The 25,332-nt window shown below is 36.3% G+C and overlaps 1 protein-coding gene across 1 annotated transcript in view; it reads left to right on the top strand.

The window, feature by feature from the left end:
* The window catches only part of SBF2 (SET binding factor 2), a gene marked incomplete at its 5' end in the record, with an annotated part of 451,091 nt that overhangs the window by 151,738 nt on the left and 274,021 nt on the right, over nucleotides 1–25,332 (top strand). The window contains one exon of the mRNA XM_023736921.1: nucleotides 12,497–12,634. Coding sequence (XP_023592689.1) covers nucleotides 12,497–12,634 — 138 coding nt within the window. The remainder of the gene's footprint in view (nucleotides 1–12,496; nucleotides 12,635–25,332) is intronic.

Here is a 25,332-nt window from a genome sequence, read left to right as displayed (position 1 = left end):
AGGGGCCATACTTTCCGGGGTTCCTCCAGTCTCAGTCAGACCATTAAGTCTGGTCTTCTTACTAGAATTTGAGTTCTGCACCCCACGTTTCTCCTGCTCCATCCGGGACTCTCTGTTGTGTTCCCTGTCAGGGCAGTCATTGGTGGTAGCCGGGCACCATCTAGTTCTTCTGGTCTCAGGCTGATGAATGAAGTCTCTAGTTTCTGTCTCTTGGGCTAATACTTTCCTTGTGTCTTTGATGTTCTTCATTCTCCTTTTCTCCAGGTGGTTGGGACTAATTGATGCATCTTAGGTGGCCTCTTCGAAGCTTTTAAGACCCCAGACACCATTCATCCAAGTAGGATGCAGAACATTTTCTTAATAAGCTTTGTTATGCCAATTGACCTAGATGTCCCCTGAAACCATGGTCCCCAGCCTACCCCTGCAACTCTGTCCCTGAAACTGTTTGATTGTATTCAGGAAACTTCTTAGGTTTGGTTTAGTCTAGTTATGCTGACTTCCCCTGTAGTGTGTGCTGTCCTTCCCTTCATCTAAGATAAGTTTTATCTACTATCTAGTTAGTAAATAACACTCACCCTCCCTCCGCACCCTCGCAAGGATCAAAGAATGTCTTCTTCTGTGTTTAAACCTTTTCTTGAGTTCTTATAATAGTGGTCTGTTACAATATTTGTCCTTCTTTGACTGACTAAATTTACTCAGCATAATGACCTCCAGCTTCCTCCATGTTATGTTTCACGGCTTCATCGTTGTTCTTTATCGTTGCGTACTATTCCATTGTGTGGATTTACCATATTTTTTTATTCATTCATCCATTGATGGCCACCTAGTTTGTTTCCATCTTTTTGCTATTGTGAACAGTGCTTCAGTGAACATGGGTGTGTATATATCTATTATTGTGACGGTTCTTATTTCTCTAGGGTATATTTGAAGGAGTGTAATTGCTGGATCGTATGGTACTTCTATTTCTAGTTTTTTTTCCAAAGTGGTTTTACCATTTTACATTCCCACCAACAGTGTATAAGTGTTCCAGTCTTTCCACAACCTCTCCAGCATTTATTATTTTATGTTTTTTGGATTAATGCTAGCCTTGTTGGGGTGAGATGGTATCTCATTGTAGTTTTGATCTGCATTTCTCTAATGGCTCATGACCGTGAGCATTTCTTCACGTTTCTGTTAGCCACCTGAATATCTTCTTTGGTAAAGTTCCTGTTCACATCATATCCTTTGCCTATTTTTAAATTGGTTTTTCTTTTTGTTGTTGAGGTTTTGCAGTATCTTGTAGATTTTAGAGATTAGACACTGATTGGATTTGTCCTAGCCAAAAATTTTTTCCCAGTTTGTAGGTTGTGTGTTTACTCTTTTGGTGAAGTCTTTTGATGAGCGTAAGTGTTTGATTTTTAGGAGCTCCCATTTGTCTAGTCTCTCTTCTGGTGCTTGTGCATGTTTCTTATGGTTCGTATTGTGTTTATACCATATATTAGGACTCCTAGCATTGTCCCTATTTTTTTTCCATGATCTTTATCATTTTTGATTTTATATTTAAGTCTTTGATCCATTTTGAGTTAGTTTTTATGTATGTTGTGAGGTATAGGTCTTGTTTCAGTTTTTTGCAGATGGGTATGCGGTTATGCCAGCAGTGTTTGTTGAAGAGACTGTCTTTTCCCCAATTAACAGACTTTGGGCCTTTGTCAAATAGCAGGGGCTCATAGACGGATAAATTTACGTCTGGATTCTCAATTCTGTTCCATTGGTCTATGTATCTGTTGTTGTCCCAGTACCAGGCTGTTTTGACTACTGTGGTGGTATAATAGGTCCTAAAATCAGGTAGTATGGGGCCTCCCACTTTGTTCTTCTTCTTCAGTAATGCTTTTCTTATTCGAGGCGTCTTCCCTTTCCATATGAAGTTGGTGATTTGTTTCTCCATCTCATTAAAAAATGTTGGTGGAAGTTGGATCAGGATTGCATTGTATTTGTAGATCACTTTGGGTAGAATTGATGTTTTCAGAATGTTGAGTCTTTTCCATGAGCAAGGTATGTTTTTCCACTTATGCAGGTCTCTTTTGGTTTCTTGCAGTAGTGTCTTGTAGTTTTCATTGTATAGGTCTTTTACGTCTCTTGTTAGATTTATTCCTAAGTATTTTATCTTCTTGGGAGCTGTTGTAAATGATATTGATTTGGTGATTTCCTCTTTGAGGTTCTCTTTGTTGGTGTAAGGGAATCCAACTGATTTTTGTATGTTTATCTTGTATCCTGAAACTTGGCTGAAATCTTCTATTAGTTCCAGTAGTTTTCTTGTGGATTCTATGGGGTTTTCTGTGTATAAGATTATATCATCTGCAAACAGAGATACTTTGACTTCTTCCCTACCAATTTGGATGCCGTTTATTTCTTTTTCTAGTCTAATTGCTCTAGCTAGTACCTCCAGCACAATGATGAATAAGAGTTGTGATAAGGGGCATTCTTGTTTGTTACCCGTTCTCAAGTGGAATGCTTTCAAAGTGTCTCCATGAAGGATGATGTTGACTGTTTTCTTTGTAAATGCCCTTAAGTATTTTGGGGAATTGCCCTTCTATTCCTACGTTTTTGAGAGTTTTTATCATGAATGGATGTTGGACTTTGTCAAATGCCTTTTCTGCATCGATGGATAAGATCATGTAGTTTTTGTCTTTTGTTTCGTTTATGTGATGAATTACATCGATTGTTTTTGCAATGTTGAACCATCTCTGCATACCTGGTATAAAGCCCACTTGATCATGGTGAACTATTTTTTTGATATGTTGCTGAATTCAAATGGCTAGAATTTTGTTGAGGATTTTTGCGTTAATGTTCATGTGGGATATTGATTTGTAATTTTCTTTTTTTGTGGTGTCTTTACCTAGTTTTGGTATCCGGGTTATGCTGGCTTCGTAGAATGAGTTTGGGAGTATTCCATCCTTTTCTATGCTCTGAAATACTTTTAGTAGTAGTGGTGTTAACTCTTCTTTGAAAGTTTTGTAGAATTCTCCAGTGAAGCCATCTGGGACAGGGCTTTTTTGCTTGGGATTTTTTTAATCTCCTCTTTTGTTATTGGTTTATTTAGTTGTTTTACCTCTGTTTGTGTTAGTTTAGGTACGTAGTGAGTTTTTAGAAATTTGTCCATTTCCTCTAGGTTTTTAAATTTGTTAGAGTACAGTTTTTTATAGTATATTGTCATGATTCTTTTAATTTCAGTTAGGTCTGTTATGATATCACACATCTCTTTTCTTATATAGGTTATTTGCTTCCTCTCCTGTTGTTCTTTTGTCAGTTTGGCCAATGGCTTATTAATTTTGTTGATCTTTTCAAGGAACAGGCTTTTGGTCTTGTTAACTCTTTCAGTTGTTTTTCTGTTCTCTATTTCATTTAATTCTTCTCTAATTCTTATCATTTCCTTTCTTTTGGTGCCTGAGGACTTCTTTCACTGCTCTCCTTCTACTTGTTCCAGTTGTAGGGTTAATATTTTGATTATGGTCCTTTCTTCTTTTTGGATGTATGCATTGCTATAAATTGACCTCTGAGAACTGCTTTTGCTGTGTCCCAAAGGTTTTGGTAGAATGTGTTTCGTTCACGTTTGATTCTATGAATTTCTTTATTCCATCCTTAATTTCTTCTACAACCCAGTAGTTTTTGAGGAAGGTGTTGTTCAGTTTCCATGTGTTTGATTTTTTTTCCTTGCATTTTCTGTTGCTGATTTCTACTTTTATGGCTCTATGTATGGTCAGAAAAGATGCTTTGTAATATTTTGATGCTTTGGATTTTGTTAAGGCTTGCTTTATGGCCTAATATGTGGTCTGTTCTGGAGAGTGTTCCATGTGTGTTGGAAAAGAAAGTGTTCTTGGCTGCTGTTGGGTGGATTGTTCAGTATATGTCTATGAGATCAAATTAGTTGATTGTAGCATATAGCTCTTCTGTGTCTTTATTGAGCTTCTTTCTGGATGTTCTGTCGTTCATTAAAAGTGTGTGTTATAGTCTTCTACTACTTTTGTGGATGTGCCTATCTCTCTTTTCAGTGCTATCAGAGTTTGTTTTATGTATTTTGAAGCCCTGTCCTTGGGTGCGTAAATATTTATTATAGTTATATCCTCCTGGTGTATCAACCCTTTAATCATTATAAAGTGTCCTTCCTTATCCTTTGTGGTGGATATTACTTTAAAGTCTGTTTTGTCAGAGATTAATATTGCCACTCCTGCTCTTTTTTGAGTGTTGTTTGCTTGATATATATTTTTGCATCCTTTGAGTTTTTGTTTGTGTCTTTAAGTCTAAGGTGTGTTTTTTGTAGGCACCATATAGATGGATTGTGTTTTTTTTTTTTTATCAAATCTAGCATTCTCTGTCTCTTTATTGGTGCCTTTAGTCCATTTACATTCAGCGTAATTATTGATAGGTATGAGTTTAGTGCTGTCATTTTGATGTCTTCTTTTGTGTTGTTCAATGTTTCTTTGTTTCACTTAATTTTCTGTAGTGAGTATTTTTTTTTATGTATTTTCTTTTCATCTTTTTCATTGTTGTTGATTTTGTGTTTGCTGACTCTTTATATTTTTGTAGTTTTTTTATTTTGACTAGCAGGATTGTTAGTTTCCTTTATGTTTACCTTGATATTTACCCTGTTTTTCTAAGTTTATACCAGTCTTTTATTTCTTTATGTCCCCTGTACTTCCTCTGCATATGAAAAATGTATGTCTGCATTTTTTCAGTCCCTCTTTTTTGCTTCAATGTTGTCATCTTTTACATATTGACATCTGTTTCCCTATTCTCAGTGTTTTAGCTTTGAATTACTTTTGTGACTTCCCTATCTGGGTTGATATCTGGATGCTCTGTCGTGTGTTTTTGTCTTGGGTTGTTATCTGATGTTAGTGATTTTCTAACCAGAGGACTCCCTTTAGTATTTCTTGTAATTTTGGTTTGGTTTTTGTAAATTCTCGAAACTTCTGTTTATCTGGAAATTCCCTAATTTTGCCTTCATATTTGAGAGACAGTTTTGCTGGATATATAATTCTTGGCTGGCAGTTTTTTTTCCTTCAGAGCTTTATATATGTCATCCCATTGCCCCCTTGCCTGCATGATTTCTGCTCAGAAGTCTGAGCTTATTCTTTTGAATCTTGTTTGTAGATGACTTTTCATTTATCCCTCGCTGCTCTTAAAATTCTCTATCTTGTTTTTTGCAAGTTTGATTTTATCTTGGTGACTTTCTTTTGGGATCTACCTTATGTGGGGTTTGATGGACATCTTGGATAGATACTTGTCATCTTTCATGATATCAGGGAAGTTTTCTGCTGACAAATCTTCAACAATTCTCTCTGTATTTTCTCTTATTCTCCCGTTCTGGTTCTGCAGTCACTTGTAGACTATTCCTCTTGATAGAATACCGCACAATTTTTAGGGTTTCTTCAGTTGTTTTAATCCTTTTTTTTTATTTTTCCTCAACTAAGTTAGTGTCAAGTGCTTTATCTTTAGTGTCATTAATTCTGACTTCCATTGCCACAGTTCTGCTCCTATGACTTTCTACTGAGTTGTCTAATTCTGAAATATTTATTGTTAATCTTCTGAATTTCTGATTGCTGTCTCCCTTTGGATTCTTGCAGCTCTTCTCTAATCTTTTTAATTTCCTCTGTTGCATCTTCTGTGTTTTGCTTAATTTCCTTCCGAATTTCTCAAAGAGTTCTGTGTATTAATCTTTTGTATTCTGCCTCCGGTAATTCCAAGAAATTTTCCTCCTCTGGAAAATTTCTAGATTCTTTATTTTCAGTGCTCGCTGAAGCCATCATAGCTTGCCTTTTTATGTGATTTGAATTGCTGTCTCCGAGCCATCAGTAATTTATTATATTAATTTATTTTATGTTTGCTTACTGTGTCCTAGCTTCTTGTTTTGTTTTGATATGCCCAAATACGCTGCTCGTGTGAGCTAGTTTGATTATTGGCATCTGTGAAGCTCTAATGTCCTGTCATTAGATGTTTAGGTCTGTTATTAGATATATGAGGTCAGGAGTCTGCCCACTCCTCCTGTATGGATTCAGCTCAGGTGCCCAGGTAGATAGCCACCAAGTGTGTGATATAGGCTCTCACTTACAGCCCTAGACTGGCATGGGTGATTGATGTAGGCACAGACATCTGGCTGCAGCAGGGGGACACATTGTGAGCAGGGCAGGGGTCTGACGGCTACCCCCTAGTGTCCGGGAGGAAGGCATGTCCCTGTTCCCTAGAGTGCATAGGTGGGTGATTTTTGCATCCAGACTACGAGCACCTAATGCTGTTGGCTGTAAGGACTGGGTGGATCCTCTTACTCATGGGCTCATATCGCAGGTGGCTAGGTGGCATGGGTGGAGCCACCGGTCCTCAGGTCCCTGATGTGGGTAGGTGAAGACCCTGCTTAATGGGCAGAGCAGTGTCATATATCAAGAATCTGCCACTTCACAGCTGAAATAGTTGAAGGTAGGGTTCCGGTATATACCCTGTTGTACTGCGGTAATGAGGGCCTATGCTGTTGAGATGGGCCCACACAAGTCTATGCAGGGGGAAAGACACTCAAAGTCTGTGTATTGCTTATGCCTATGCCTAGGCAAAGGAGCTGTGCCTTCCCTGGGTTCCTGGCTTAGGACAGCCAGCAGTTTATTTTGCCCCGTTTGCTAATTTGTTCACTCTCCCAGGCAGAGAGAATGGCTCAGAGCGTGTGACGGATCCTACTCCTGACCCAGAGGACTCAGCATTTGCTTAAGCCAGTCTGGAACCCAGTTCAGAACAGGGAATAGGGAGGTAAATGGGAGATAGGTATTTCCCTAAGGGGGGTGTTTTTGATCCACTCGGTAAGCCACATGCAATTACTCATCCTTTGCCGGGTCGAGGACTGCTTCTCACTGGTTCTGGGTGGCCATGTAGACTCTTAGCAGCTTGATCTCTCCTGTTGCGGAAACTGCACCTCCCATGCACGGCTGCTTGCCCGCCTCACTTCTCATCCCCAAGCTGATCAGGCCTGTAGGGCTCAGGCTATCACTAGGTCAGGTCTGGCAAGTCCTCGCTGCTTCCAAACCACCTCTCCCACTTCCTGCCCCTCAGTCTTGTGCCTCAACTCTTCCTTTGATGTTCAGGGCTCCCAGATTGCCATATATAGTCGAATCACTTGTTTTTTCAGGTCTTTGTTGTAAGAGGGTCCACTGGAAGCGTCTGAGAACCCGCCATCTTGGCCCCTCCTCTAATTACCTTTTCAATTTCTTCTTTTGTTACAGGGTTATTTAGTTGTTCTACCTCTGTTTGTGTTAGTTTAGACAGGTAATGTGTGTCTAGAAATTAGTCCATTTCATCTAAGTTTTGAGATTTGTTGAAGTACAATTTTTCATATTTTTCTGTTATGATTCTTTTAATTTCAGTTTAGTCTGTTGTGATATCGCCCATCTCATTTCTTATTGGGGTTATTTGCTTCCTCTCCTGTGGTTTTTTTTTGTCAGTTTGGCCAGTGGTTTTTCGATTTTGTGGATCTTTTCAAAGAACCAGCTTTTGATCTTGTTAACTCTTTTGTTTTTCTATTCTCTGTTTCATTTAATTCTGCTCTAATTTTTATTATTTCCTTTCTTCTGTTGCCTGAAGGCTTCTTTTTCTTTTCTCTTCTGACTTATTTGAGTTGTAGATTTAATGCTTTGATTTTGACCTTTTTTTCTTTGTGGATGTGTGCATTTATTGCTATAAATTGACCTCTGAGCACTGCTTTTGGTGTGTCCTAAAAGTTCTGGTAGGAAGCGTTTTCATTCTCATTTGATTCTGTGAATTTCTTTATTCTGTCCTTAATTTCTTCTATAACCCAGTAGTTTTTCAGCAATGTATTGTTTAGTTTCCATGTGTTTGATTTTTTTTCCTTGCTTGTTTTGTTACTGATTTCTACTTTTATGGCTTTATGGTCAGAAAAGATGCTTTGTAATATTTTGAAGTTTTGAATTTTGTTAAGGCTTACTTTGTGGCCTAATATGTGGTCTATTCTGGAGAATGTTACATGTGCATTGGAAAAGAAAGTATAGTTGACTGCTATTGTAACCTTAGTTTTGAAGAATTACTTATTTTCCCTGAAAAATGATCCTTGGAATTCCCCAAAAGTTTTAATACTTCATTACAGAGTTCCTGGTATAATGTAAACTAAGGAAACTGAGGCCATTGAAGTAACTAAGGAAGTCTTACTATCTAAATTCTCATATTCTCCTTCTTGATAGTATATGTTTATAATTTTCCATTGGAAGAAGGAATTTTATTATAGACACGCTTAATTTTTCTATATAAAAATTTCACTGTAAAACATGACTGAGCTGTAAATTTATTGATGTGATGATGGTCTTGAGAAATATTAAGAGTGCTATCATCCAAAGAACCTTCTATAATATTTCACCTTTGGGAGATTGTTCAAATTAGTCACAGTAATGGTATGGACATTTTTGGCTATTGTGTTGTATTTTTCTGCTATATATTTTGCTATATTTTTTATGTGTATGTCAAAAGCATTTGAAAAAAATGGGCACCTTAAGTGCTACTTTTTCTAGTTTTAAGCAGCAAAGTATATGATGGCTCCTTTTAGTAATAGATCTATTTACTTATAAAAGGTTATTATTTATATACTTTGCTCTATGACAAAACCAAAATACATTGTCATCGAGTCGATTCCAATTCATAGTGACCCTTTAGGAAAGAGTAAAACCGCCCAAAAGGATTTCCAAGGAGTGGCTGGTGGATTCGAACAGCTGACCTTTTGGTTAGCAGCTAAGCTTTGAACCACTGTGCACCAAGGCTCCACTGTCTGACAGGCAACTTCTATTTGAGATGTTAGTATATTTTTAGAATTGGAAGTAATATAAATAGATTTAGTTTAACCCTTATGGGGTTAACAGTCATCATCCTGTGTTGTGTAACTTTTAGAACTGTTTACCAAGCTTAATAATCACCTTATACATGAATGATAGACCTCTATGAGAAGGGGATTGTCGTCGTCGTCGTTCTTTGTTGTTGAGTGAATTCCAACTCATAGTGACAGTATAGGACGAAGTAAAACTGCCCCATAGTGTTTCTAGGCTGTAATCTTTACGGAAGCAGATCACCGGCTCTTCTCCCCCACAGAACTGCTGATGAGTTCAAACTGCCAAACTTTCATTTAGTAATCCAGTGCTTAACATTGTACCACCAGGGCTCCTTATGAGAAGGGGATTATTTGGTATTAATTCACAGGACTGATTCCCTTTATATCAGAAGGGCAATTTGTTGAACTGCTGGTGATGCTGGCCATATTATTATAACTCAAACTCAGATACCTCTTTCCTGATTTTAAAACATCTTAGAAAATGACATACTGGGGTAGTGCAAGTGGTTTGGGATCAGTTGCTAACCTAAAGGTTGGTGGTTCAAATCTACCCAGCAGTTTTGTGGAAGAAAGTCATGGTGAACTGCTTCTGTAAAGATTAAAGCCAAGAAAACCCTATAGCAGTTCTGCCCTGTAACACATGGGGTTGCCATGATTGGAATTGACTCCAGAGCAATTTTTTTTTTGGATACCTAGTTCAGGAAAGAAGTTTGTTGAGAGAGACTAAGCGTATTTTGAGAGACACATTTAAGTGTTGTGACCTGATAAAACTTCTTGATTCTACCAATGATTATACCTTTTTTTCCCAGGTAGCTTAAGCCAAGACTAGATATATGTTAACCGTCATTCTCACTAGAATAGTGGTTCTTTCTTACACTTTTGGGTCTTAGTACTCTTTATACTCTTACAAATTATTGAGACCCTCAAAGAGTTTTATGTAGTTTTATCTATCGATTTACATATTAGAAATTACAACTAAAATTATAAAAAATATTTATTTTAAAATAACAACAATAAACATATTACCTTAAATAACGTAGTTGTTATGAAATAATAACTATTTCCCAAAACAAAAAATAAATAAAAGATTGATATTGTTTTACATTTTTGTAAATATCCTTGATATTTACCGTAATAGAAGATAGCTGGATTCTCATATCTGCTTCTGCATTCGGTCCCTTGCAATATGTTGTTTTGGTTGAAGTATATGAAGAAAATCAGGTCTCACAAATACGTTGTTGGAAAAGGAAAAGGGAAGAGTATTTTGAAAGCCTTTTCAGATAATCGTGGAAACTACACCAACACTTGACAGATACTCGTTTTTAAAGGTTAGTTGCAATGTGGAATCTGTAGCCACGTCAGTGAACTTTTCATAAGCTGTTACATTAAAATCTGTTGGTCTACTTTGTGCTTTGAATGGATCTTTTATCCATGCATAATTTTGGTTATCATTCATTGGCCATTTGGCAAATATAGGTTCAGTGACTTACGCAGATCTTAACAGATGTTGACACATTTTATTATGTAATATTTTAAAAAATCACATCAGTTAACATTACCATACTGCTCATCAGAAAATCTTAAAGTATTGCAAAGCTGTCAGGCTCACAGTGGTGCTCTAGAGCTCAAATTTTATCTTTGGTAACAAATACTCTGAGATCTTTATCTTGAAGTGGTATTTATTTTGAAAAGTGCCTGCCAAATACATAAGTCTGTATAACCATATTTTGTTTGTCAGTTATTCTTCCCAGTAAAAAAAGATATTCTTTGAAAAAAAGCAAGTAGTTCAGCTCAGTTTAAACAATTGCACAAGTTGTCTTTCTCAACACAACCATCATACTTCCACATGCAAGAAGAGTGCTTATACTATTGCTGTTACTCTATTTACTATTTTGAAACAGAATATTAAAAAAAAATTGTGTACTCAAGGGTCGACTTAATGTTTATTGCTTCATCAAGAGCCTTCGTAAGTGAAACTGACTTAAAAAAACTTTAACTGCAAATGCACAGCTTTGAAGAATACAGCTACTGCTAGTTTGGTGCCACTGCTTTGATTCGTGTTAAGATACCAGTAGCTTTACTTACCATAGCTTTTACACCTGTCAGTGTGAATGTCAACAAAATGAAAAAGTCAACTAATCTCTGAGTATTATTATAAATATAGTTTTGACTTGGGGCTGCTGTGATTCTGTGTACCACACTTTGAGAGCTGCAATTGTAGAGAGGAGGCCTTTGGTGGTCACAGATAAGCCTAAGACATACTGCCATGGAACTTAGTATATAGATGGATTGTTAAAACAGAAATACACACCTAAAGAGAAAGAAAATGACAAGTCAGCTTTTCTCTACCAGAATAGTAGAATAGGTAAGAAGTTCTGAGGAATTATGTAGGAAGAAAAAATTATTATTATGTTTATTATTATTATAAAAATGTGTAAAAGTTGTGTTGGAGCACAGGAGAGAAACTACCTGATTCTTTGGTTTGGAGGAGGATAGAGAAACCAGGGAGTTTCAGAGTGGCTTCATACAATAAATGAGCACTTAAGTGATCAATAAATACTTGTTGAATAAATTACTATTTTTAAACAAAAATCTAGTAGAGAGAAATCTTTTCACTTATTTTCTAAATAAGATGTCTAAAGTTTTTCATGTTATGTCTTCATGTATTTCTTTTGATGTCTGCTTAAAGAAATGCATCTCATAGAATTTTTGAACCTTGCAGAGAAGCTGTGAACATAATTAACATCTCTCTCCAAATGTAGAAATCATCTAGATCTTACTTTTCTTATGCCTCTCTAGACTGACATGAGGGGGAAATGACACAATGAAAGGAGGGACAGGTTTTAGAAAAGGTCAATACAGAAGGGAAAAGCAAGTGTCGAAGAGACGGTGATAGATATTGTGGTTGGATCAAAGGGGTTAGTAATCATAATCGCTGACATTTACAGACACATGTAACTATGTGCCAAGGGCTGTTTTGAGCACTTTGCATGTATTTATATAAGCATCCCGGATAAGCTACGCTCCTATCAGGTAGGTACTAATATTATACTTTTTATAGCTGAGGAAACTGAGGCACCAGGAGGCTAAATAAATTACTCAGGATTATAGTTACTGTGCAGGGTAGCAGAAGGTAATTTGGTATAGAGGGCTGCTGTATTGGTGAGCTCATTTCTATTTCTCTTCTGTTTCCATGAGCAATACTGCTAATCAGGATATCTTTTTCATTGCACTGATGAAGATTCTTAGATTCCTGAGGAAGATTTTAAACAATTCTATTTTCCTTCAAGTGATAAATACCTTGTATTTTATCTTCAATCTATTTCATATTGTTATTTGTTCTCATAGTGAGGGGAAGAGTCTTTCATTTTGGTGCTGCATTCCTTTGTATACCAACCTAAGTCTCAGAATGAGTGCCATCTGTGGAAAATCTCGACTGTCCTCATAAACTGTATATGCACATCATTGAAAGTGCTTGGCTTTAGGAATCTCTACATGAAATTTTTTTATGTTGACTGAAGTAACATACCACATCAGCTGGAATTTTTTTTTTTTAAATGGGGGATCATTTATTATTTTTCAGAGATAAATGAATAATAAATTTTCATTACACTTTTAAAATGTGATAATTTTTTTCCCCATCCCATTTAGTTTTGTCAACCTGGTGGGTGGCAGCTGTCCAGAGAGAGGAAGCAGCCAACGTTCTTTGTGGTGGTCCTGACAGATATTGACTCAGATCGTCATTATTGCTCATGCCTAACCTTCTATGAGGCAGAGATCAATCTCCAGGTACAACTACTTTTCTAGCCTAAGTACAGTCAAAGGGACAACATTTAGGAATCTTTTTGTTTTTAATGTCATATTTGTTTTTTGTTAGAACTGCAAGTTTGAGTTTTATGGACTACTGTACAAAGTGTGAAATATTATAATGTTGGAGAGTAGAGTTACCAGTTGAAGATACTGTCCAGGCTTAATTGTCCCCTTTTAAAATATTTATCATAATCTGAGTACTTATCAGAACAGCATACCTGTGAATTGGGTTTATTAAGAAAATTAGTTTCCTATTGTTGTGAACCTATGATTTGTCTCTGTCAGTCCTTTTCCCAAAGAGTCTTTCACAGAACATAGAGCATTTAATCAGAAAGTATGTAAATCACTGTCATAATGCTTGACTTTCTTGTTTAATTGCCCAGGTAAATATTAACTCATTATGATTAGTGGTAATATTATTAACATGATCAGCACAAAATTCATAGACTAGAAATATAGAAATTAAAAATACTTGCTCTTTCAGAGTGGTATTGGTTGGGATTTTTAGTTTAGACAACTGGTTCTACTTTATCTAATTTAAACAGAAAAGGATTTGTGAACAGGGTATTGGACAACTTACTGAATTTCAGGGCAGGAGTTGGGAGGGAACCAATTTTGGAAACTAGGAACAGGTCACCTTGGGGCTGTGCTAGTAACCTCACTTTGTTCACCTACTACCTCTTACACATGATACAGGGTACCAGACAGTATAACCTTCCACATAGTTGCCCTAGAAAATTCCAATCTCCCTTGTACAGCTACTATTTCAAACTACTGACTTCTGCTGTTAAGTCTCACAATGGTTGTTTCCTTGGTGAAAGTCAGATTGTATGCAGAACCTAACCCCCTACAAGGTAGTTAAAGAAATGTAGTGGGTTTTTTTTAGCTTTTGCTTTCCAGGCTCTATAGTACAAGAAGGAAAGTATAAAGAGGTTGGGAGGATGTTGAGTGAGCTAATCTGCAGTGTCTGTTACGTGCTGATGAGTGAGGCTCACCACTGAGGAAGATGATCGGCTTGCTTTCTGAAATGGCCTCATAAAGGAGCTTTTTCTTTTATTATTATTATTTTTATGAAATTCCAAGATTGGAATTTTCTAGATACAGAAATCTGATTTTAGGAGGACACAAATCACCTTTCCTGATGTAGACTCACATTATCCAACTTCATTAGAGTGATGTATTAAAACCAGCATGCTAATTTATTAATCACAATGGTAAGTGAAACGGTTACATAGATCAAAATATGCATTGTCTGCATTAACAGCACATTCGATTTTTGTTGTCAGATCTTTGTGGGAAGCCACGTAAAAATCATAAGGATCTTGTCATGGATCAAACTAAGGAATATTTGGTGTCAAATATTTAATGACTATCAGACCAACATAGCCTGTTGCTTCTACTTGAAGTTAGATATTATCTTGTCAATTGGGACAGAAAACTAGAAGTTTGTGACTGTAGTCTTCTTTGCCCTAGACAGTGCTTGGGTAGATGTTGCCAACAAATGGCTTGCCAAATCCCCGTTTGAACAATTCAGTCTAAATAAGTTAACTATAGTTTTCCAGCCTTAGAGTCACTGTATCTCATTTTGGTGACCTTTCATTACTATGTTGATCTTCAGAGTTTAAGTTAAGGCTGAGTATGCAGTATTTTCTATTATTTCCATATTCCTGGGAGTACCTTTTCACAGCTCCCAAGAATTGTCTAAAGAAACTAACTGTAATTATCTAGATTCTCCCTCCTCTCTCCTTCACTTCCCACCACTCCTCCCCACCCAAAAAATAAAACTAATAGAAAAGTAATACATTAAGATAGTATAGCAGATATATCTAAACAGGTTCTAGGAATTCTTGAGTATTTTTTCAAACTTTTTATTTGAAAATAATTTCAAACTTACAGAAAAGTTGTAAGAATAGTACAAAGAAATCCGTATATACTTTACCATGTTGCTTTCCACAACATTTTTCCCCATTTGCCTTATTTGTTATAAATTATTTTTTGAACCACTTAAAGGAAAGTTGTATTATCTCCCTTTACCCTAAATTCTTCAATGTGTATCTCCTACCTTCTCTTACATAAACAGTACAGTTATCAACTTCAAAAAATTTAACATTGATATAATACTTTAATCTGTCATCCATATGCCAGTTTTGTCAGTTGACCTAAAGATGTCCTTTATAGTTTTTTGTTTTTGTTTTTCCCCTCTCCAGTACAGGATCTAGTCTACGGTCATGTATTTAATTTTCGTTTCTCTTTTGTCTTCTTTCATCTCAAACAGTTTATTCAACCTTTGTCTTTTATGACATTGACATTTTTAAGTAATGCAGCCCCCCCTTAATAGAATGTTTTTTATTTAGTGTTTTTCTGATGTTTCTCATCATTAGATTCAGCTGGAATACTGAATCAATAGTTAGAATACTACCTAAGTGAATTCCTTCTAAGAGTGTCCTTCTAGGGGTACGCATGTGGGAGCACATAATGTTTATCTGCCTCTTACTGATGATGATGATTTTGGTAACCTGGTCAGGTTTCTACACTCTATAGTTGCTTCCACCACCCGACCCCCACCCCCCAATCTTTTAGCACTTTTTCACTTTCTGTTATCACAAGTGGATCCAGGCTCATCTTATTCCTTCCCTGCCTCAGCCTTGAAATCAGCTATTTCTCCAATGAGCCCTGGCTCCTTTGAGTTGGTAAAATATTTAGAAGCCAAGATCTGGGTTCTTATGTATTTTGAATCAATGTTTAAAAATACAGTTTTTTTTTAGCTAAGATATTTATCCCCATTTGCCATTTTAAATGGACAAAAAATTATAATTAGTTTTTACAATAAACTTACAAAACTTTACAGTGCTTCATATGATTTTTTTTTCAACATTCTGAAAATGTAAATAGGTTGTGAGAATTCTAGCTTTCATATAATTGTAGTTAGGTGCTAGATACTAGACAGAATTGGTAAAGCAGATTTTCTGTGCTGGAAACAGAAAGTTAATGTCCAGGTGCGTGGTCCTACAGAGGGTACTAACAATGAGGTATAACTTGTTGGGGGCGGGGGAATGGGGGTGGCGGGAACCCAGTAGATGTTTCTTTCTAGGTCATCAGTAAGATGGTTCACGTTTTTGGCATAAACTGTTTAGCTATGTGCTTTTTAAAAAAAATGTATTTTTCTTTTCTTTTTGGAACAGTTGAAAAATAAGATATTTTAATTCTCGTTTGGGGTGAATTACTTCATAGCAAATATACAATGACACATTATTTGGAAGCCTAAAGAAGAAGAACCTAGGGACACACACCACCCAAAGTATAATTGTGCAACTTGAAAAACATTGGCTCTGTTATCTTTCCTAGATACAGTAACACTGTCAGTAATCACAAGCAAAACTCTGGCATTGAACTTTTGATAACACGTTTCCAAAATTATTCGACTAGGCTGTGTGATTCTAGTTTTTTTTTTTTTTTAAGTAATCAATAAAATATGATAGATATGATACTGCTTTTTATGGTTCATCTAAAAAAAGAAGATAGACTTAAATTTTTCATTTATTTTTTTATTTTTAAAGTCTTATTCTTCTTTGTTTTATTGTACTTTAGATGAAAGTTTACAGTGCAAAGTATTTTTGAAGTCTTTTAATGTGTTTATAAACCTGTTTCTGAAACAATGATAATTGTGTAGTTTACAGTGGAGACATTTGGTATGCCAGGAAACAAAATTCCATCAAAGAAAGAGGAATAGAATGAGAATAATTTGGGAGGTAGGATGAAGAAAAAAAGAGAGTCATAGAAAGTATAAGATAATGTTTCTTCATCCTCAGTATGCTTAAAATCTAGCTTGGACAGCAGAACCAAATTATAGTACAAAAAAACATGCCAAGGTACCATATACCAAGTACTAACTCAATGAAATAATTAATTATTGAAGACTGGACAGCTGCAATAAGTCTCAGAGAGTTTAAAGGACTCAGTGAACATTAAAAATAAAAAAAAAGAAGGAAAGAAAATCAGAGATTAGAGTAGGGGAAAAAAGAAAGGGCAGTCCAGGCAAAAAGCTTATCGATAGGAGAAAAGATTTTCCTGCTTATGATAAATTGAAGTCTTAACATGTTCCAGGCACTATGCTAAAAGTTTTATGCTTACTTTATTCACTTTATTTAATACACTTGTAGTTTATTTTTATTCTCACAAGAACACAATTTAGTAGGTATTATCATTCTCATTTTACAGATGATGGTAAATGACTTTTTATTCAGACATTCCAATATTAAGATGAAGAGTTTGGATCTGTCCCCAAAGACTAAAACATATACTAAAAGTCTGCAAAAATTACATCAGTGTGTTACTGGTTCAGAAGTAAGAATAAGACAAATTTGGGAACAGAAAAGATAGTCCAGAAGCAGACCTTAGTGTGTGTAGGAGATTAATACCTGAAAATGGAAGCACTACTTGTACATTTCAACAAATGTTAGTGAATAATTGTTGAGCTGTTTGGGAAAACAAAATAAATTTAAATACTCATAACATCATACAATAGTTAACTCCAAATGATTAAGCATTTACAAGAAAAAACTATGTAATAAAAATGGATTTCTAGACTGATTTCTAGATGGAAAACCTTGGAGCTGTGGAGAATATCACATACAACATATTTGACAGAATTAGCCAGAGAACAGTCCAGTCATTTTTTCTTTCCCTTCTGGTCGTCAAAGTTAACATTGTTCGTAATATAGAAAATTTAGAATGTACTGGAAGAAGAGAAAGATAATAGAAAAAATAATAGCTTGATGTATTTTCTTACAATAACAAGGAATTTTTTGCAGTAAACTGTATATAAATATAATGGTCAAATACTAATCGACCATATGGATCTAAATATATTTAATCAATTTCCTAATGGGCATTTATTTCCCGTTTTGTCAATATTATGAATATCAGTGTGACGAGTATCTTGCTGGAAAAAGCTTGGTTCTCTCGAGGAAGTTTTAGTCAATGATAATCTACCTTAAATTAGAAATTGGGAATAGAGAATAAATGTGGGAAGTGGGTTTGCCACTAATATAAACAACGTTAAACCAAACCCATAGTTGTCAAGTCAATTCCGATTCATAGCGACAGTATAGGACAGAGTAGAACTGCCCCATAGTTTTTCCAAGGAGTGACTGTATACCTCATTATATTTTAGAGACTAATCCTCAGGCCTCATTCAGCAGAGTCTGACGAAAACTAGCATAAGTAACATAATTGAGAGAAAAAATTGGGGGACTTATCTATTCTCAGTTTATTTTGTAATTTATTTGATACATTGCATCACATGCAAATATCCACATATAATTCTCTTATAGTATGAATGTTGAAGATTATGCTTTTTACTAAAACATTCTGTCTCTACCCTGTCCTCCTTTTTAAATGAGCGTTGGCTGACAGACAGAATGCTGAATCTTAACAGTACCCTTGCTGTCCCTCACAGATGTATTTTGTAAGGAAAACTATCACTGGATTAGCTATAATTAATTATTATATGTCTAAAATGTGAAACATTAAAACATCAGGAAAAAAATTTTGAAAACAATTACCCAAAGTCCTTCAATATCAAATACTTTTTCTTAAACTTCAACAACAGCAATTTCAGGCTAGGAAGGGCTGCAGCAAGAAGTGTGTATTATTATTACTATTTTATTTAAACACAAGAGAGATCATTATATCCAAATATTCTTTTTATTTAATTTTATTTTGTTGTTGTTATTGAGAATATACACAGCAAAACATACACCAGTTCCACAGTTTCTACATGGACAATTCAGTGACGTTGATTACATTCTTCAAGTTGTGCAACTACTCTCACCATCTTTTTCTGAGTTGTGCCTCTCCCATTAAAATAAACTTACTGCCCCCTAAGGTTCCTGTCTAATCTTTTGAGTTGATATGATTACTTTGATCCCATATAGATAGTTCTTAAAAGAGTATAATGCTCAAGGCAGACCTTTTTTACCAGTTAAGCTAAACTCTTGTTTATTTTTAAGAAAACTTTAGGAGATGTTTTTGGTTTAAGGTTTAATGATTATCTCAGGGCAATAGTTTCAAGGGTTCATCCAGCTTATATAGCTCCATAAAGTCTGGATTTCCTGAGAATTTTAAATTCTGGTCTTTATTTCCCCCCTTTTGATCAGGATTCTTCTGTGGAATCTTTGATCAAAATGTTTAGTAATAGTATCCAGGCACCATCCAGTTCTTCTGGTCTCATGGCAAAGGAGACAGTTGTTCGTGGCGGCAATTAACCACACATTCCATTTCCTCCTCCTACTCCTGACTCTCTTTCTTCCTCTGTTACTCCAGGCGAATAGACCAGTTGTCATGCCTTGGATGTTTTTAAGACCCCAGGCACTGTGCAGTGAACCAGGATGTGGAACAGAAGCACTAAACACGTTATTAGGCCAATTAACTGTACATCAAAATATTCTTAAAGTGATGGGGGAGGGGCTGAGTATCTTTCCAGATTGACAGTTTGACTTCTCAGGTGTCATCTCTTCTAAACAGCTTCTTTGAGCTAATACCTTATTTCTTCTAATGTCTATATTATACAAATACAAGATACTGATAAGAGAACTGGCCTAAGAGAAGACCTGGCTAGTTAACTCCTGTTATGCCTCTTATGAGCTGTATGGCCTTGACAAGTCATTTAATCTCTCTGGGCACGAGATTACTATTTTGTATAATGAAGTAGGTAAGAGTAGATGTAAAGTACCTTCTAGCACTGTGAATATTATTTTTATTATTCTATCATTTTAATGAGATCTGATTTTAAAAATATATTTTAATATTACTCATATTAGATATATTTAAAAGTTTTTCCCAAATTATGGTTCACAGAATATTGTTCAGAGTCATCTTTTGAATCAGGGACACTTTTTAGATGAAATGTGCATTGCTAGAATTTATTCCATGATATTTGTTTATAACCAAATGTTCTACTTCTTTATGGAAACCCAAAGATGTTTGAATATGCCACATTACATGATCATTAAACATTTAGACATTTATTCCATAAGAAAAAAAGCTGAAATCTTGATCTTTGTGACCAGTACATAAACTTCTCCAAAAGGGATTACAAAGAAGTATATTTGGGGGGCAGTGGTGGTTCAGTGGTAGAATTCTTGCCTTCCACGAGAGAAACCCGGGTTCAGTTCTTGGCCAGTGATCCTCTTGTGCAGCTACCACCCATCTGTCAAGGTGGCTTGCATATTGATATGATGCTGAACAGATTTCCTTGGAGCTTTCAAACTAAGACGGACTAGAAAGAAAGGCCTGGTGATCTGCTTCCAAAAAATCAGCAAATGAAAACCCTATGGATTGTAGTGGTCTGGTCTGCAACCAGTCGTGGAGATGGGGCAGGACTGGGCAGCGTTTTGTTCCACTGTGCATGAGGATGCCATGAGTCAGGGACTAACTGGACAGCAGCTAACAACAACAATAATTTTGAGATGGTTAACAATGGACTGCGAGAAGAACAAACAAATCTGTCTTGGAAGTACAGCCAGAATGCTCCTTAGAAGCAAGGATGGCAAGACTTTGTCTCATGTACTTTGGACATGTTATCAGGAGGAACGGGTCCCTGGAGAAGAATATCATGCTTGGTAAAGTAGAGGTCAGTGAAGTAGAGGAAGACCACCAACAAGATGGATTGACACAGTGGCTCCAACAGTGGACTCAAACATAGCAATGATTGTGAGGATGGTGCGGGACCGAACAGTGTTTTGTTCTGTTGTACATAGGGTTGCTGTGAGTGAGAATCAACTCGATGACACCTAACAACAACAATCTTGTTAGGAAGAAAACAAACATGAAGTTTATCTGCCATTTCCCAGCCTCACACAAAACTTTGTACTCATCTGTTTTCTTCAAGAGATAAGGACTAGCTTAATAGTATTTCTTATAATTTTGACATTTTAAGTCAGTCCCTAAGTGCTTTTCATAATTTTATAAGATATGCCAAAGAATTTGAGTACTATCTAGCACTTGAATTTATTATGTTTTGGGGATAAGTGATGAGCAGGAACGTATCTCAGTGCTAGTGACCATAGCATATATTCATCAGTTTATGATGATTTAGTCTGATTTATTCATCGGAATTTATTTGGAACATAAAAGATGCGTTAAAGAAGGTATGCAGTAAGAATTAATTGAAATAAAACTTGCCAAAATTTAGAAAGATCGATAAGTTACTAATATTAAAATAGGCAAGGGATTTTAGTTCAGTATATCTAGCTAGCATAAAAAATAAGCATCTAGCTCTGCATTTTTTTTAAAGGTACAAGAGTACTAAAATTAGTAAGATTAAATGTGCAGGTAGATATATATTACATTCAAGTTGGTCACAGTCCAAAGCATACTGCTTTTTTCTAAGCTTGTCCTCTTTGGGTGCTTTAGCTTTCCTTACTGTTGAATTTCTCCTTTTTGCTTCACTTTGATCTTCTGGCTGCCCTATTTATCCTTTAAGTCCCAGCTCACTGCCATAGACCTCCCTGATTTCTCAGAGTTCATAAAGCTTTTTAAATATGAATTCCAAAATGCTATGATATTGTTTTGTACTGATTGCTGTTATTTCACCTGTGTTGGTCTTAGCACTTAAGCTAGATTGTAAATTTCCTGACAGAAGGAGCTGTACCCTATCTTTCTGTTACATCACTATGTGGCCAACCATGTAGTAAATGTTTAATAAGTAAGCACCTACTGGAATGTTACTAAGAGCCCTGGTGGCACAGTGGTTAAAATGCTTGGCTGCTAACCAAAAGGTCAGTGGTTCAAATCCACTGGCTCCTCATGGAAGAAAATGTGGCTGCTTCTGTGCAGATTACAGCCTTGGAAACCCTATGGGGCAGTTCTACTCTGTCCTGTAGGTCGCTATGAGTTGGGAATCGACTCAATGGCAATGTGTTTTGGTACATTACTATCTACTTTTTAAAACTTTAAGCTTTTTGTTATAAAAATAAAAATATACTCCACTGGTCTCATCCCTTCGCAAGCAAGAGAGAATGAAGAGAACAGGATACAAGGAAAAGATTATTCCAAAGGACTAATGGACCACAGCTACCAAGGCCTCCACCAGACTGAGTCCAGTACAGCTAGATGGTGCCCGGCTACCACCACTGACTGCCCTGACCGGGATCACAACAGAGGGTCCTGGACAGAGCTGGAGAAGGACGTAGAACAAAATTCTAACTCAAAAAGAAAGACCAGATTTACTGGCCTAACGGAGACTGGAGAAACCCCGAGAGTATGGCCCCCAGACACCCTTTTAGCTCAGTGGTGAAGTCACTTCCGAGGTTCACTGTTCAGCTGGGGAGTGGACAGCACCATAAAACCAAATGGGACTAATGAGGCACAGCAGTCCAGGGACAAGGACTAGAAGGCAGAAGAGGACAGGAAGGCTGGTGATAGGGAACCCAAGGTTGAGTAAGGATAGTGTTGATGTGTTGTGAGGTTGTTAACCATTGTCATAGGGCAACATGTGTACTAACTGTTTAATGAGGAACTATTTTGTTCTGTAAGCCTTCATCTAAAGTGAGAATAGCAGCACAATTGGAAGAGCATAGTCGATGTCACTGAACTGTGCGTGTAGAATTTTTTGAAATGGTGTATCTTTTCACCAAAAAAAGAAAAAGTCAAGAAGGGAGAAGGTTGACATGCTGTAGGGTTGTTAACCAGTGTCATAAAACAATATGTGTACTACTGTTTCATGAGAAACTATTTGTTCTGTAAACCTTCACCTGAAGTACAATTAAAAAAAAGAAAAAATAATAAAAATATAAACATTCTAGGAAATTATTTTTCTCTGGATATGTGTGTATTTTTATGTGCATATATATTAGCTATAACCCCATGATCCAAAAGCATCTGGTAACCTTTTGGAGCATAACCTTCTAGACCTTTTCTCTTCTGTATTGAATATTAACACAAAAAGGATTATACTATTTAGTACTTTTTAAATTTGTTTTGTTTGTATATTGATATATTCTCATGTCTCAATATATTTATGATAATTAAAAAATTGTTTTAATAGGCATTATTTCTAAACATACCTTGAATAGACCAGGTACTTTTCAGCTTCTTGCTGCCCTGTTTTTATTTAACAGGAAAAATACTGGTTGAAAGGGGAATGGCACTCACATTTATGGAGCCTTTAATACGTATCAGGCATATTGCCTCCTCATTACTTCCCTTTCCTTTCTCCCGCCCACACAGGTGTTCAAACAAAAAACCTGTATTTATCCTTTCTGCTCCCTTTCTTTCATCCTTTACATGACAGCCATCAGCAAATTATGTCAGCTCTACTTCCAAAATAAATCCTCAATCAGTCTACTTCTGTTTGTCTCGCCTGCTACCACTCTACCATGTATCTTGTATGATCTACCAAATAAAATTTTAATTTGCCTTCCTGTTTCTACTGTTATCTCTTTACATGCTGTTCACCATACTGCATCAGAGTGATCTTTTAAAAACAAATGAGATTACCCTCCTTGCTTCCACTGGCATTTAGGATAAAAATCTAAACTTCACCCTTAATGCCCTAAACAATGTAGTCCCTACCTGCTTGTCCAATTTCCTTTGCTATAGTTTCCCCCCAGCTACTTAGACTTCATGCATTCTAGCTGTTTATTTCTTAATATATGCCAAGCTCTTTCCTGACTTAGGTCCTTTACATTTGCCTTTGCCTCTGTCTGGAATGTTCTGCCCTTAAATATGCAAGAGACTAGCTGCTTTTTGTCTTTCAGATGTCAGCTCCAGCATCTCCTTCTCTGAGAGGCCTTCTTTGCTCAGGTTTTATTAGTCACCTCCCCAGTCACTGTCTATCTCTTCAGCTTGTCTATCTCCATAGGACTTTCCACAAACAAATGATTTTTCTCATTTGTTTACTTGTCTTTTCATTTGGTCTCTCCCACCAGAATGCATGTTTTAGGTCACCATCGTAGCCTCAGTGCCTAGCACCTAGTAGATGCTCAATAAGTATATGTTAAATGAATAAACATATCATCTTTTATAGTTTATATGCCAACCTTGTAATTCTCTGGACCTTATTTTGCTTGTCTATAAAATGAGGAGGTTGAATTAGATGTTTTTCTAAAGTCTCTTTTAGTTTTAACAGTGCCAGACTCTGGACTCATACATTAGTTTTATAATTTACCAGCAGCGGGCAAATTACTTAACCTCTTGGTACTTTAGTTTTCTTCTCTATAGACTTTTGTTGTTCTTAGCTGCCACAGAATCGGCCCCCAACTCATGGCAACCCCATATGCAATGGAACGAAATGCTGCCTGGTCCTGTCCCATGTTTGGTTGCCTATTAGACAGTTGTGATTCATAGGGTTTTTGTTGGCTAATTTTCGGAAGTAGATCACCAATCCTTTCTCCTCAGTCCTTCTTAGTCTGGAAGTTCTGGTAAATCCTATTCAGCATCATAACATGGCAAACCTCCACCAGCAAGATGAGTGTTGACTGCACATGAGGTGCATTAGCTGAGAATTGAATCTGGTTTCTCATGTGGAAGGCGAGTTCTACCACTGTCACCCTGCTATCCCATTGCCGTTGCCATTCAGTCATTTCTTACTTATGTCAATCGTATGTGTTACAGAGTAGAACTAATCCATAAAGTTTTCTTGGCTGAACTCTTAATGGAAACATATTGCCAAGCCTTTATTCTGCAGTACCACTGAGTGGATTTGAACCTCTAGCCTTTAGGTTAGTAGTTGAGCACAAACTGGTTCCCCCTCTATTGATAGGGCATAATAATAGTACCTACTTCATAGAATTGCTGGAAGGATATAATGAGATAATGCACTTACATCAACAAGAATATTAGGACAGGGACTTTATTTCTTTGGTTTGCTGCTAAATCTGCATCATGTAGCACAATGCCTGACGTATAGTAGGTGCTCAGTAAAGGTTTTTATTTCCTTTAGTTTGTATAATGAAATTCTCAAGCATATAGAACAGTAAAGAGAGAGTATAATGAGCACAGTACATACTGTTGTTGTTGTTAACTTGCCATCAAGTTGATTCCAACTAATGGTGACCCCATGTGTTACTCAGCTTTAAATATTATCAACATTTGTTAATCTTTTAAAATCTGAATCTCTGCTTTCTTTTGGGGAGTGGGGCATTTTAAAGCAAACCCTAGACACTATATCATTTTACTTGTATTTCAATATGTATCTCTAACTGAAAAGGATTTTTTAAAATCTTACCACTTTGCTATTGTAATATTTAACAAAATTTAATTTTTAATAATTCCTTAATTTCATATAATATTCATTCTTTACTCAGTTTTTGTATTGTCTCAAAAATGTTTTGGTTTATTCAAATGAGAATTCAGAGTCCAAACATTGCATTTGGTTGATGTTGATACTTAAATCTCTTATAACAGTCCCCCAATGTCTTAGGCTGGGTTCTCTAGAGAAGCAAAACCAGTAGAGTATATAAATATATATAGAGAGAGATTTATGTTAAGGAAATGGCTCACGTGGTTGTAGAGGCTAGAACATCTCAAGTCTGTGGGTCAGGCTGGAGATTTCTCCTCATTCACATAGCCACAGGCACTGGCAGACCCAAGACTGGCAAATGAGACAACAGGGCTCTCTGGCTCACAGGCTGTGAAGCCCAACGAATCCCAAGATCAGCAGGCAAGATGGCATG

The sequence above is a fragment of the Trichechus manatus genome, unplaced genomic scaffold (assembly GCF_000243295.1).
Source record: "Trichechus manatus latirostris isolate Lorelei unplaced genomic scaffold, TriManLat1.0 scaffold00006, whole genome shotgun sequence".
NCBI classification, from domain to species: domain Eukaryota; kingdom Metazoa; phylum Chordata; class Mammalia; order Sirenia; family Trichechidae; genus Trichechus; species Trichechus manatus.
Note: the sequence above shows the minus strand (reverse complement) of the source record. Positions and strands in the feature narration are given on the sequence as shown.